Source organism: Lodderomyces elongisporus, chromosome 2 (genome assembly GCF_030384665.1).
Source record: "Lodderomyces elongisporus chromosome 2, complete sequence".
Taxonomy (NCBI): Eukaryota; Fungi; Ascomycota; class Pichiomycetes; order Serinales; family Debaryomycetaceae; genus Lodderomyces; species Lodderomyces elongisporus.
The window spans coordinates 2,333,629-2,347,382 of NC_083674.1; the positions used below are offsets into that span (position 1 = coordinate 2,333,629).

Here is a 13,754-nt window from a genome sequence, read left to right on the forward strand (position 1 = left end):
TAAGTAAACTAACTGGTAAAGTCTGACTCGTTTAAACTGTACTAAGTGAGACTTTGGTTGTGGGTTTACTTCTGGCGAAAGAAGAAGAAGAAAAAGGAAAAGAAGAAAAAGAAAAGGGCAAAAAAAGGTTTGAGGTCACAAGGGTTTTGTTTGTGGATATTTATACTTCACCAAGTAGCCCTCTCGCCACGCCTTGTGGTTGGAGACTAACAAGTAAATTGTGTTATGCCATATACATTTTGGTTGCAAAACCCGCGAGGAAGTGAGGGGAACAGAAGGGCGAGGAAATCCCTTCTGGTAGCTCAGCAGTGTGTGTGCAATTGTATGCGCTACCAAACGCGTCGTAACAAAAAACCAAATGGGTGCTGCCAAATGGGTGCTGCCAAATGGGTGCTGCCAATAGTGTGTGGCTGTAGCAGAAAGTGGACAACCAGAGTGGATGAATTGTGTGTTTGGATGCATGTTGGCTCAACACAATCTACAACCTTATACATCCTGCAATGCATTCTATCTCCACAAACAATTCTCGACGGATTGCCGTCAAGCTTGCAACGAGTCGAGAATTGTTTGTGTGTGTTGATTATTCCCCTGAGTTTGGTGCGAATTTACAGGGAAACATTTTTCTACTGAAGTTTGAGGAAAACTGTGGGCTCAGCTACTCCCTCCCTCTTTCCCCGCCCCATACATTTACATCATATAGGCCGGATCCCAGGTTGAGCCCTAGGTTGAACCCCAGGCTGGATCCTATGTCAGTTCTACAAAAATGCGCCACTTCCAGAACATAGGGAGAATCTGGCTCCTATCACTGCTGCTGCCCACTGTAGTGTTTTTTTGTAAAGTTTTTTGTAAAGTACACACCCACCCGCGCGCGTCCATCTTACGTGTATATTACGTGTATCTGAGGTTAACTCGTTCACAGCAGCTCACGTGCGCGTATACATACACATACTCCAACCCGAGATACTCTAGTTTGCAATGACAGCGATTGCGCGAAATATACAGAACGTTCAATTTTGTAGGCTGAATGCGAAATAGAAGAATGGTTCAATTACAAATAGCAGAGTGTTTACATAAACAGAAAAGTGTGTTAATATTAGAAAAAAAAAGTGCAAAGATTAATAGCAGGAACAGCAACACCACCAGACATAACATCAGCAACACCATCAGCAACACCATCAGCAACACCACCAGACATAACATCAGTAACACCACCAGACATAACACCAGCAACACAACCAGACATAACACCAGCAACACAACCAGACATAACATCAGTAACACCACCAGACATAACACCAGCAACACAACCAGACATAACATCAGCAACACAACCAGACATAACATCAGCAACACAACCAGCAACACCATCAGCAACACAACCAGCAACACCATCAGCAACGCAACCAGTGACACAACCAGGAAAAAACACCAGGAATAACACCAAAAACATTTCTGACAAGTTTGAATGGCATAGTTTGAGTTTGGTCGACGTCGGATAGCACACACTATAATAAATATGTTGGATATAATAAATATGATAAATATGATAAATATTAGTGGTGGTAGTAGTAGTGGTGCTATTCCAACACGAGCAAACAATGATTTTGATGCAACATTAACAAACCCCGGAAGCAGATTCCACAAGCTTTTCTTCTGCACCATCTGAAACAACTTGCACGGTGACTTACACAACCCAACCTGTGATAATATGATCCCGCTGTGCCTTGTTGATACCCCTAGTGCATATGCATCCTCCACATTTTTCGTTCCCCGTACAAGATCATACGACAAAGGCGCCATTTTGTCGCAGGATCTGCCAAGTTCAGAATAAATGTGTGAGTCGGCAGCTACACTAGTGCAATGTTGTGGTAGGCTATGGAAAACGGTAGCAGAGGTCAGTGGGCTCCCCTGCTTTGGGATCATGGTTGGGTTTGTGATATAGTCATCCGTGAAGCAGCAACAGAGGTAACATCAGAAATAGCACCAGTGACAGTAACGTGCTTTTTTTTTGTCCGTCTGTTTTTGTATTTTTTTTTTTTTTTTTTTTTCCTTTTATTACTTGGTTGAGACCAGCATTAGACTTTTGATCCTCGCTTTTATGTTTTTTATGCAGCGAGTGAAGCTGGTAGTTGGGGGTAGTGTTTTGATTTTGAACTTTTCTAGATGTAGTTCCCCCTCGATAACCTCAATGTGCTGATCTAAAGTCTTAATCAACCAAGCAGCGTATTCTTCTGGTGTTTTGACATTTGCTCCTCCAAACCTAAAAAACCTAAAAAACCTTCTAAACCCCCTCTCCCTGGTGTATGTCCTGTGGTAGTCGACAATCCGCACTTGGATTCCTGGTCGACTACCCACTTTTCTCTCCACCCCAACTAGAAGCTTATAGCCTGTTTTGTTTCTGGCTATAAGATGGGTCGTGTCCCTTTGCAATTTGTGAAGGATGTCCTCGCGTTCTTTGGTAAGTAAGGGGAAGCGGACATTGCCTGTTGGACAGCCCTGGTCAATGGGGTGGTATAATGGCCTCAGAAATGAGGACTTATGGACAACGGAGTTGGTGCAAAGTGTTGCGAAGGTGGGTCTGGGTTCGCCCATGTCACATGCGCGTTTGTTCCTGCGTGTCATGTAATTGTATGTGCGTGTGGTGTTTGTGTTTGTGTCTGTGTTTGTGTTTGTGTTTGTGTTTGTGTTTGTGTTTGTGTTTGTGTCTGTGTCTGTAAATGTGTATGTGTTTGAGGTATATGTGTTTTTCAGGCTTGTTTCTTGTGTGCCCAAGTAATATACCTCAGTTGCTTGGTGCTCGTATGCCGGACTTACTGCATAGATAGTTTCCTCCCCTCCAAAATTCATTTTCAAGAGTTGGAAGTGGGGAAGTATCAATGATGCCTCTTTGTAGTGGCTTCCCATTCTGGGAAGCTCTCTCCTGATGTCTTCGGAGTGTTCCTCTGAAATCTTGTAGATGAGAAATTTTCCATCTGTAGATTTGTAGGCGGTGCTGCCTATTTTTGTTATGGAGTCTTCCATGGACGCAAATGACTGTAAATAGGTGGATTCCAGGCATCCCCACAGCTTTCTTACTCTTTGAAACAGCTTTGCATGGTAGGACTCGATATTGGTTGTGTATTCTTGGTGCCTAAGAAAAACACTGAAAGTTTCGTCGTACTTCCAGGTTCTCCTGAGGCAGTCGGCAATACTTTTGTGTATTCCCTCTACAAGAAGAAACCTTTCGGCCTCTTTCTTGGTAAGCTTTTTAACTGGTGTTTCCAGCAGTGGTGCACCTGAGGGTGATTTCCCAGGTGTTTGCGAAGGTTTGAATCCCTTCGCCAAAGTTGATTTGAGGTTTTGGAAAACCTGCTTGGTTGATTGGGGTACAGGTTCTCCGGGAAGTTGAAACCGAACCTTGCGTTCGGCTGGTTTTTCCCCCTTTGACTTGGGGGAGGTGTTAAAAGCGTTTTTAAAAAATGACATTATTTAAGATTTAATTAAGTAAACTAACTGGTAAAGTCTGACTCGTTTAAACTGTACTAAGTGAGACTTTGGTTGTGGGTTTACTTCTGGCGAAAGAAGAAGAAGAAAAAGGAAAAGAAGAAAAAGAAAAGGGCAAAAAAAGGTTTGAGGTCACAAGGGTTTTGTTTGTGGATATTTATACTTCACCAAGTAGCCCTCTCGCCACGCCTTGTGGTTGGAGACTAACAAGTAAATTGTGTTATGCCATATACATTTTGGTTGCAAAACCCGCGAGGAAGTGAGGGGAACAGAAGGGCGAGGAAATCCCTTCTGGTAGCTCAGCAGTGTGTGTGCAATTGTATGCGCTACCAAACGCGTCGTAACAAAAAACCAAATGGGTGCTGCCAAATGGGTGCTGCCAATAGTGTGTGGCTGTAGCAGAAAGTGGACAACCAGAGTGGATGAATTGTGTGTTTGGATGCATGTTGGCTCAACACAATCTACAACCTTATACATCCTGCAATGCATTCTATCTCCACAAACAATTCTCGACGGATTGCCGTCAAGCTTGCAACGAGTCGAGAATTGTTTGTGTGTGTTGATTATTCCCCTGAGTTTGGTGCGAATTTACAGGGAAACATTTTTCTACTGAAGTTTGAGGAAAACTGTGGGCTCAGCTACTCCCTCCCTCTTTCCCCGCCCCATACATTTACATCATATAGGCCGGATCCCAGGTTGAGCCCTAGGTTGAACCCCAGGCTGGATCCTATGTCAGTTCTACAAAAATGCGCCACTTCCAGAACATAGGGAGAATCTGGCTCCTATCACTGCTGCTGCCCACTGTAGTGTTTTTTTGTAAAGTTTTTTGTAAAGTACACACCCACCCGCGCGCGTCCATCTTACGTGTATATTACGTGTATCTGAGGTTAACTCGTTCACAGCAGCTCACGTGCGCGTATACATACACATACTCCAACCCGAGATACTCTAGTTTGCAATGACAGCGATTGCGCGAAATATACAGAACGTTCAATTTTGTAGGCTGAATGCGAAATAGAAGAATGGTTCAATTACAAATAGCAGAGTGTTTACATAAACAGAAAAGTGTGTTAATATTAGAAAAAAAAAGTGCAAAGATTAATAGCAGGAACAGCAACACCACCAGACATAACATCAGCAACACCACCAGACATAACATCAGTAACACCACCAGACATAACATCAGCAACACAACCAGACATAACACCAGCAACACAACCAGACATAACATCAGCAACACAACCAGCAACACCATCAGCAACACAACCAGCAACACCATCAGCAACGCAACCAGTGACACAACCAGGAAAAAACACCAGGAATAACACCAAAAACATTTCTGACAAGTTTGAATGGCATAGTTTGAGTTTGGTCGACGTCGGATAGCACACACTATAATAAATATGTTGGATATAATAAATATGATAAATATGATAAATATTAGTGGTGGTAGTAGTAGTGGTGCTATTCCAACACGAGCAAACAATGATTTTGATGCAACATTAACAAACCCCGGAAGCAGATTCCACAAGCTTTTCTTCTGCACCATCTGAAACAACTTGCACGGTGACTTACACAACCCAACCTGTGATAATATGATCCCGCTGTGCCTTGTTGATACCCCTAGTGCATATGCATCCTCCACATTTTTCGTTCCCCGTACAAGATCATACGACAAAGGCGCCATTTTGTCGCAGGATCTGCCAAGTTCAGAATAAATGTGTGAGTCGGCAGCTACACTAGTGCAATGTTGTGGTAGGCTATGGAAAACGGTAGCAGAGGTCGGTGGGCTCCCCTGCTTTGGGATCATGGTTGGGTTTGTGATATAGTCGTCCGTGAAGCAGCAACAGAGGTAACATCAGAAATAGCACCAGTGACAGTAACGTGCTTTTTTTTTGTCCGTCTGTTTTTGTATTTTTTTTTTTTTTTTTTTTTCCTTTTATTACTTGGTTGAGACCAGCATTAGACTTTTGATCCTCGCTTTTATGTTTTTTATGCAGCGAGTGAAGCTGGTAGTTGGGGGTAGTGTTTTGATTTTGAACTTTTCTAGATGTAGTTCCCCCTCGATAACCTCAATGTGCTGATCTAAAGTCTTAATCAACCAAGCAGCGTATTCTTCTGGTGTTTTGACATTTGCTCCTCCAAACCTAAAAAACCTAAAAAACCTTCTAAACCCCCTCTCCCTGGTGTATGTCCTGTGGTAGTCGACAATCCGCACTTGGATTCCTGGTCGACTACCCACTTTTCTCTCCACCCCAACTAGAAGCTTATAGCCTGTTTTGTTTCTGGCTATAAGATGGGTCGTGTCCCTTTGCAATTTGTGAAGGATGTCCTCGCGTTCTTTGGTAAGTAAGGGGAAGCGGACATTGCCTGTTGGACAGCCCTGGTCAATGGGGTGGTATAATGGCCTCAGAAATGAGGACTTATGGACAACGGAGTTGGTGCAAAGTGTTGCGAAGGTGGGTCTGGGTTCGCCCATGTCACATGCGCGTTTGTTCCTGCGTGTCATGTAATTGTATGTGCGTGTGGTGTTTGTGTTTGTGTCTGTGTTTGTGTTTGTGTCTGTGTTTGTGTTTGTGTTTGTGTTTGTGTCTGTGTCTGTAAATGTGTATGTGTTTGAGGTATATGTGTTTTTCAGGCTTGTTTCTTGTGTGCCCAAGTAATATACCTCAGTTGCTTGGTGCTCGTATGCCGGACTTACTGCATAGATAGTTTCCTCCCCTCCAAAATTCATTTTCAAGAGTTGGAAGTGGGGAAGTATCAATGATGCCTCTTTGTAGTGGCTTCCCATTCTGGGAAGCTCTCTCCTGATGTCTTCGGAGTGTTCCTCTGAAATCTTGTAGATGAGAAATTTTCCATCTGTAGATTTGTAGGCGGTGCTGCCTATTTTTGTTATGGAGTCTTCCATGGACGCAAATGACTGTAAATAGGTGGATTCCAGGCATCCCCACAGCTTTCTTACTCTTTGAAACAGCTTTGCATGGTAGGACTCGATATTGGTTGTGTATTCTTGGTGCCTAAGAAAAACACTGAAAGTTTCGTCGTACTTCCAGGTTCTCCTGAGGCAGTCGGCAATACTTTTGTGTATTCCCTCTACAAGAAGAAACCTTTCGGCCTCTTTCTTGGTAAGCTTTTTAACTGGTGTTTCCAGCAGTGGTGCACCTGAGGGTGATTTCCCAGGTGTTTGCGAAGGTTTGAATCCCTTCGCCAAAGTTGATTTGAGGTTTTGGAAAACCTGCTTGGTTGATTGGGGTACAGGTTCTCCGGGAAGTTGAAACCGAACCTTGCGTTCGGCTGGTTTTTCCCCCTTTGACTTGGGGGAGGTGTTAAAAGCGTTTTTAAAAAATGACATTATTTAAGATTTAATTAAGTAAACTAACTGGTAAAGTCTGACTCGTTTAAACTGTACTAAGTGAGACTTTGGTTGTGGGTTTACTTCTGGCGAAAGAAGAAGAAGAAAAAGGAAAAGAAGAAAAAGAAAAGGGCAAAAAAAGGTTTGAGGTCACAAGGATTTTGTTTGTGGATATTTATACTTCACCAAGTAGCCCTCTCGCCACGCCTTGTGGTTGGAGACTAACAAGTAAATTGTGTTATGCCATATACATTTTGGTTGCAAAACCCGCGAGGAAGTGAGGGGAACAGAAGGGCGAGGAAATCCCTTCTGGTAGCTCAGCAGTGTGTGTGCAATTGTATGCGCTACCAAACGCGTCGTAACAAAAAACCAAATGGGTGCTGCCAAATGGGTGCTGCCAAATGGGTGCTGCCAATAGTGTGTGGCTGTAGCAGAAAGTGGACAACCAGAGTGGATGAATTGTGTGTTTGGATGCATGTTGGCTCAACACAATCTACAACCTTATACATCCTGCAATGCATTCTATCTCCACAAACAATTCTCGACGGATTGCCGTCAAGCTTGCAACGAGTCGAGAATTGTTTGTGTGTGTTGATTATTCCCCTGAGTTTGGTGCGAATTTACAGGGAAACATTTTTCTACTGAAGTTTGAGGAAAACTGTGGGCTCAGCTACTCCCTCCCTCTTTCCCCGCCCCATACATTTACATCATATAGGCCGGATCCCAGGTTGAGCCCTAGGTTGAACCCCAGGCTGGATCCTATGTCAGTTCTACAAAAATGCGCCACTTCCAGAACATAGGGAGAATCTGGCTCCTATCACTGCTGCTGCCCACTGTAGTGTTTTTTTGTAAAGTTTTTTGTAAAGTACACACCCACCCGCGCGCGTCCATCTTACGTGTATATTACGTGTATCTGAGGTTAACTCGTTCACAGCAGCTCACGTGCGCGTATACATACACATACTCCAACCCGAGATACTCTAGTTTGCAATGACAGCGATTGCGCGAAATATACAGAACGTTCAATTTTGTAGGCTGAATGCGAAATAGAAGAATGGTTCAATTACAAATAGCAGAGTGTTTACATAAACAGAAAAGTGTGTTAATATTAGAAAAAAAAAGTGCAAAGATTAATAGCAGGAACAGCAACACCACCAGACATAACATCAGCAACACCATCAGCAACACCATCAGCAACACCACCAGACATAACACCAGCAACACAACCAGACATAACACCAGCAACACAACCAGACATAACATCAGTAACACCACCAGACATAACACCAGCAACACAACCAGACATAACATCAGCAACACAACCAGACATAACATCAGCAACACAACCAGCAACACCATCAGCAACACAACCAGCAACACCATCAGCAACGCAACCAGTGACACAACCAGGAAAAAACACCAGGAATAACACCAAAAACATTTCTGACAAGTTTGAATGGCATAGTTTGAGTTTGGTCGACGTCGGATAGCACACACTATAATAAATATGTTGGATATAATAAATATGATAAATATGATAAATATTAGTGGTGGTAGTAGTAGTGGTGCTATTCCAACACGAGCAAACAATGATTTTGATGCAACATTAACAAACCCCGGAAGCAGATTCCACAAGCTTTTCTTCTGCACCATCTGAAACAACTTGCACGGTGACTTACACAACCCAACCTGTGATAATATGATCCCGCTGTGCCTTGTTGATACCCCTAGTGCATATGCATCCTCCACATTTTTCGTTCCCCGTACAAGATCATACGACAAAGGCGCCATTTTGTCGCAGGATCTGCCAAGTTCAGAATAAATGTGTGAGTCGGCAGCTACACTAGTGCAATGTTGTGGTAGGCTATGGGAAACGGTAGCAGAGGTCGGTGGGCTCCCCTGCTTTGGGATCATGGTTGGGTTTGTGATATAGTCATCCGTGAAGCAGCAACAGAGGTAACATCAGAAATAGCACCAGTGACAGTAACGTGCTTTTTTTTTGTCCGTCTGTTTTTGTATTTTTTTTTTTTTTTTTTTCCTTTTATTACTTGGTTGAGACCAGCATTAGACTTTTGATCCTCGCTTTTATGTTTTTTATGCAGCGAGTGAAGCTGGTAGTTGGGGGTAGTGTTTTGATTTTGAACTTTTCTAGATGTAGTTCCCCCTCGATAACCTCAATGTGCTGATCTAAAGTCTTAATCAACCAAGCAGCGTATTCTTCTGGTGTTTTGACATTTGCTCCTCCAAACCTAAAAAACCTAAAAAACCTTCTAAACCCCCTCTCCCTGGTGTATGTCCTGTGGTAGTCGACAATCCGCACTTGGATTCCTGGTCGACTACCCACTTTTCTCTCCACCCCAACTAGAAGCTTATAGCCTGTTTTGTTTCTGGCTATAAGATGGGTCGTGTCCCTTTGCAATTTGTGAAGGATGTCCTCGCGTTCTTTGGTAAGTAAGGGGAAGCGGACATTGCCTGTTGGACAGCCCTGGTCAATGGGGTGGTATAATGGCCTCAGAAATGAGGACTTATGGACAACGGAGTTGGTGCAAAGTGTTGCGAAGGTGGGTCTGGGTTCGCCCATGTCACATGCGCGTTTGTTCCTGCGTGTCATGTAATTGTATGTGCGTGTGGTGTTTGTGTTTGTGTCTGTGTTTGTGTTTGTGTCTGTGTTTGTGTTTGTGTTTGTGTTTGTGTCTGTGTCTGTAAATGTGTATGTGTTTGAGGTATATGTGTTTTTCAGGCTTGTTTCTTGTGTGCCCAAGTAATATACCTCAGTTGCTTGGTGCTCGTATGCCGGACTTACTGCATAGATAGTTTCCTCCCCTCCAAAATTCATTTTCAAGAGTTGGAAGTGGGGAAGTATCAATGATGCCTCTTTGTAGTGGCTTCCCATTCTGGGAAGCTCTCTCCTGATGTCTTCGGAGTGTTCCTCTGAAATCTTGTAGATGAGAAATTTTCCATCTGTAGATTTGTAGGCGGTGCTGCCTATTTTTGTTATGGAGTCTTCCATGGACGCAAATGACTGTAAATAGGTGGATTCCAGGCATCCCCACAGCTTTCTTACTCTTTGAAACAGCTTTGCATGGTAGGACTCGATATTGGTTGTGTATTCTTGGTGCCTAAGAAAAACACTGAAAGTTTCGTCGTACTTCCAGGTTCTCCTGAGGCAGTCGGCAATACTTTTGTGTATTCCCTCTACAAGAAGAAACCTTTCGGCCTCTTTCTTGGTAAGCTTTTTAACTGGTGTTTCCAGCAGTGGTGCACCTGAGGGTGATTTCCCAGGTGTTTGCGAAGGTTTGAATCCCTTCGCCAAAGTTGATTTGAGGTTTTGGAAAACCTGCTTGGTTGATTGGGGTACAGGTTCTCCGGGAAGTTGAAACCGAACCTTGCGTTCGGCTGGTTTTTCCCCCTTTGACTTGGGGGAGGTGTTAAAAGCGTTTTTAAAAAATGACATTATTTAAGATTTAATTAAGTAAACTAACTGGTAAAGTCTGACTCGTTTAAACTGTACTAAGTGAGACTTTGGTTGTGGGTTTACTTCTGGCGAAAGAAGAAGAAGAAAAAGGAAAAGAAGAAAAAGAAAAGGGCAAAAAAAGGTTTGAGGTCACAAGGATTTTGTTTGTGGATATTTATACTTCACCAAGTAGCCCTCTCGCCACGCCTTGTGGTTGGAGACTAACAAGTAAATTGTGTTATGCCATATACATTTTGGTTGCAAAACCCGCGAGGAAGTGAGGGGAACAGAAGGGCGAGGAAATCCCTTCTGGTAGCTCAGCAGTGTGTGTGCAATTGTATGCGCTACCAAACGCGTCGTAACAAAAAACCAAATGGGTGCTGCCAAATGGGTGCTGCCAAATGGGTGCTGCCAATAGTGTGTGGCTGTAGCAGAAAGTGGACAACCAGAGTGGATGAATTGTGTGTTTGGATGCATGTTGGCTCAACACAATCTACAACCTTATACATCCTGCAATGCATTCTATCTCCACAAACAATTCTCGACGGATTGCCGTCAAGCTTGCAACGAGTCGAGAATTGTTTGTGTGTGTTGATTATTCCCCTGAGTTTGGTGCGAATTTACAGGGAAACATTTTTCTACTGAAGTTTGAGGAAAACTGTGGGCTCAGCTACTCCCTCCCTCTTTCCCCGCCCCATACATTTACATCATATAGGCCGGATCCCAGGTTGAGCCCTAGGTTGAACCCCAGGCTGGATCCTATGTCAGTTCTACAAAAATGCGCCACTTCCAGAACATAGGGAGAATCTGGCTCCTATCACTGCTGCTGCCCACTGTAGTGTTTTTTTGTAAAGTTTTTTGTAAAGTACACACCCACCCGCGCGCGTCCATCTTACGTGTATATTACGTGTATCTGAGGTTAACTCGTTCACAGCAGCTCACGTGCGCGTATACATACACATACTCCAACCCGAGATACTCTAGTTTGCAATGACAGCGATTGCGCGAAATATACAGAACGTTCAATTTTGTAGGCTGAATGCGAAATAGAAGAATGGTTCAATTACAAATAGCAGAGTGTTTACATAAACAGAAAAGTGTGTTAATATTAGAAAAAAAAAGTGCAAAGATTAATAGCAGGAACAGCAACACCACCAGACATAACATCAGCAACACCATCAGCAACACCATCAGCAACACCACCAGACATAACACCAGCAACACAACCAGACATAACACCAGCAACACAACCAGACATAACATCAGTAACACCACCAGACATAACACCAGCAACACAACCAGACATAACATCAGCAACACAACCAGACATAACATCAGCAACACAACCAGCAACACCATCAGCAACACAACCAGCAACACCATCAGCAACGCAACCAGTGACACAACCAGGAAAAAACACCAGGAATAACACCAAAAACATTTCTGACAAGTTTGAATGGCATAGTTTGAGTTTGGTCGACGTCGGATAGCACACACTATAATAAATATGTTGGATATAATAAATATGATAAATATGATAAATATTAGTGGTGGTAGTAGTAGTGGTGCTATTCCAACACGAGCAAACAATGATTTTGATGCAACATTAACAAACCCCGGAAGCAGATTCCACAAGCTTTTCTTCTGCACCATCTGAAACAACTTGCACGGTGACTTACACAACCCAACCTGTGATAATATGATCCCGCTGTGCCTTGTTGATACCCCTAGTGCATATGCATCCTCCACATTTTTCGTTCCCCGTACAAGATCATACGACAAAGGCGCCATTTTGTCGCAGGATCTGCCAAGTTCAGAATAAATGTGTGAGTCGGCAGCTACACTAGTGCAATGTTGTGGTAGGCTATGGAAAACGGTAGCAGAGGTCGGTGGGCTCCCCTGCTTTGGGATCATGGTTGGGTTTGTGATATAGTCGTCCGTGAAGCAGCAACAGAGGTAACATCAGAAATAGCACCAGTGACAGTAACGTGCTTTTTTTTTGTCCGTCTGTTTTTGTATTTTTTTTTTTTTTTTTTTTTCCTTTTATTACTTGGTTGAGACCAGCATTAGACTTTTGATCCTCGCTTTTATGTTTTTTATGCAGCGAGTGAAGCTGGTAGTTGGGGGTAGTGTTTTGATTTTGAACTTTTCTAGATGTAGTTCCCCCTCGATAACCTCAATGTGCTGATCTAAAGTCTTAATCAACCAAGCAGCGTATTCTTCTGGTGTTTTGACATTTGCTCCTCCAAACCTAAAAAACCTAAAAAACCTTCTAAACCCCCTCTCCCTGGTGTATGTCCTGTGGTAGTCGACAATCCGCACTTGGATTCCTGGTCGACTACCCACTTTTCTCTCCACCCCAACTAGAAGCTTATAGCCTGTTTTGTTTCTGGCTATAAGATGGGTCGTGTCCCTTTGCAATTTGTGAAGGATGTCCTCGCGTTCTTTGGTAAGTAAGGGGAAGCGGACATTGCCTGTTGGACAGCCCTGGTCAATGGGGTGGTATAATGGCCTCAGAAATGAGGACTTATGGACAACGGAGTTGGTGCAAAGTGTTGCGAAGGTGGGTCTGGGTTCGCCCATGTCACATGCGCGTTTGTTCCTGCGTGTCATGTAATTGTATGTGCGTGTGGTGTTTGTGTTTGTGTCTGTGTTTGTGTTTGTGTCTGTGTTTGTGTTTGTGTTTGTGTTTGTGTCTGTGTCTGTAAATGTGTATGTGTTTGAGGTATATGTGTTTTTCAGGCTTGTTTCTTGTGTGCCCAAGTAATATACCTCAGTTGCTTGGTGCTCGTATGCCGGACTTACTGCATAGATAGTTTCCTCCCCTCCAAAATTCATTTTCAAGAGTTGGAAGTGGGGAAGTATCAATGATGCCTCTTTGTAGTGGCTTCCCATTCTGGGAAGCTCTCTCCTGATGTCTTCGGAGTGTTCCTCTGAAATCTTGTAGATGAGAAATTTTCCATCTGTAGATTTGTAGGCGGTGCTGCCTATTTTTGTTATGGAGTCTTCCATGGACGCAAATGACTGTAAATAGGTGGATTCCAGGCATCCCCACAGCTTTCTTACTCTTTGAAACAGCTTTGCATGGTAGGACTCGATATTGGTTGTGTATTCTTGGTGCCTAAGAAAAACACTGAAAGTTTCGTCGTACTTCCAGGTTCTCCTGAGGCAGTCGGCAATACTTTTGTGTATTCCCTCTACAAGAAGAAACCTTTCGGCCTCTTTCTTGGTAAGCTTTTTAACTGGTGTTTCCAGCAGTGGTGCACCTGAGGGTGATTTCCCAGGTGTTTGCGAAGGTTTGAATCCCTTCGCCAAAGTTGATTTGAGGTTTTGGAAAACCTGCTTGGTTGATTGGGGTACAGGTTCTCCGGGAAGTTGAAACCGAACCTTGCGTTCGGCTGGTTTTTCCCCCTTTGACTTGGGGGAGGTGTTAAAAGCGTTTTTAAAAAATGACATTATTTAAGA

The 13,754-nt window shown here is 43.4% G+C and overlaps 4 protein-coding genes across 4 annotated transcripts; all 4 read right to left on the reverse strand. All coding sequences in view use genetic code 12, as the record gives it.

The window, feature by feature from the left end:
* Positions 1–8: 8 nt before the first annotated feature.
* On the reverse strand, positions 9–3,465 carry PVL30_002172 (uncharacterized protein; the record flags this gene model as incomplete). Its single annotated transcript, XM_061119326.1, has 5 exons — positions 9–41; positions 1,130–1,505; positions 1,598–1,852; positions 2,156–2,496; positions 2,782–3,465. The coding sequence occupies 5 exons, from the start codon at positions 3,463–3,465 to the stop codon at positions 9–11; spliced, it is 1,689 nt and encodes a 562-aa protein (XP_060975309.1).
* A 23-nt stretch (positions 3,466–3,488) lies between these two features.
* On the reverse strand, positions 3,489–6,835 carry PVL30_002173 (uncharacterized protein; the record flags this gene model as incomplete). The annotated part of the gene is made up of 5 exons (XM_061119327.1): positions 3,489–3,521; positions 4,596–4,875; positions 4,968–5,222; positions 5,526–5,866; positions 6,152–6,835. 5 exons carry the CDS (start codon positions 6,833–6,835, stop codon positions 3,489–3,491), a joined length of 1,593 nt encoding a protein of 530 aa, XP_060975310.1.
* A 23-nt stretch (positions 6,836–6,858) lies between these two features.
* PVL30_002174 (uncharacterized protein) lies at positions 6,859–10,289 on the reverse strand (the record flags this gene model as incomplete). Its single annotated transcript, XM_061119328.1, has 5 exons — positions 6,859–6,891; positions 7,980–8,331; positions 8,424–8,678; positions 8,980–9,320; positions 9,606–10,289. The coding sequence occupies 5 exons, from the start codon at positions 10,287–10,289 to the stop codon at positions 6,859–6,861; spliced, it is 1,665 nt and encodes a 554-aa protein (XP_060975311.1).
* Positions 10,290–11,397: 1,108 nt separating this feature from the next.
* On the reverse strand, positions 11,398–13,745 carry PVL30_002175 (uncharacterized protein; the record flags this gene model as incomplete). The annotated part of the gene is made up of 4 exons (XM_061119329.1): positions 11,398–11,785; positions 11,878–12,132; positions 12,436–12,776; positions 13,062–13,745. 4 exons carry the CDS (start codon positions 13,743–13,745, stop codon positions 11,398–11,400), a joined length of 1,668 nt encoding a protein of 555 aa, XP_060975312.1.
* Between the last annotated feature and the right edge of the window lie 9 nt (positions 13,746–13,754).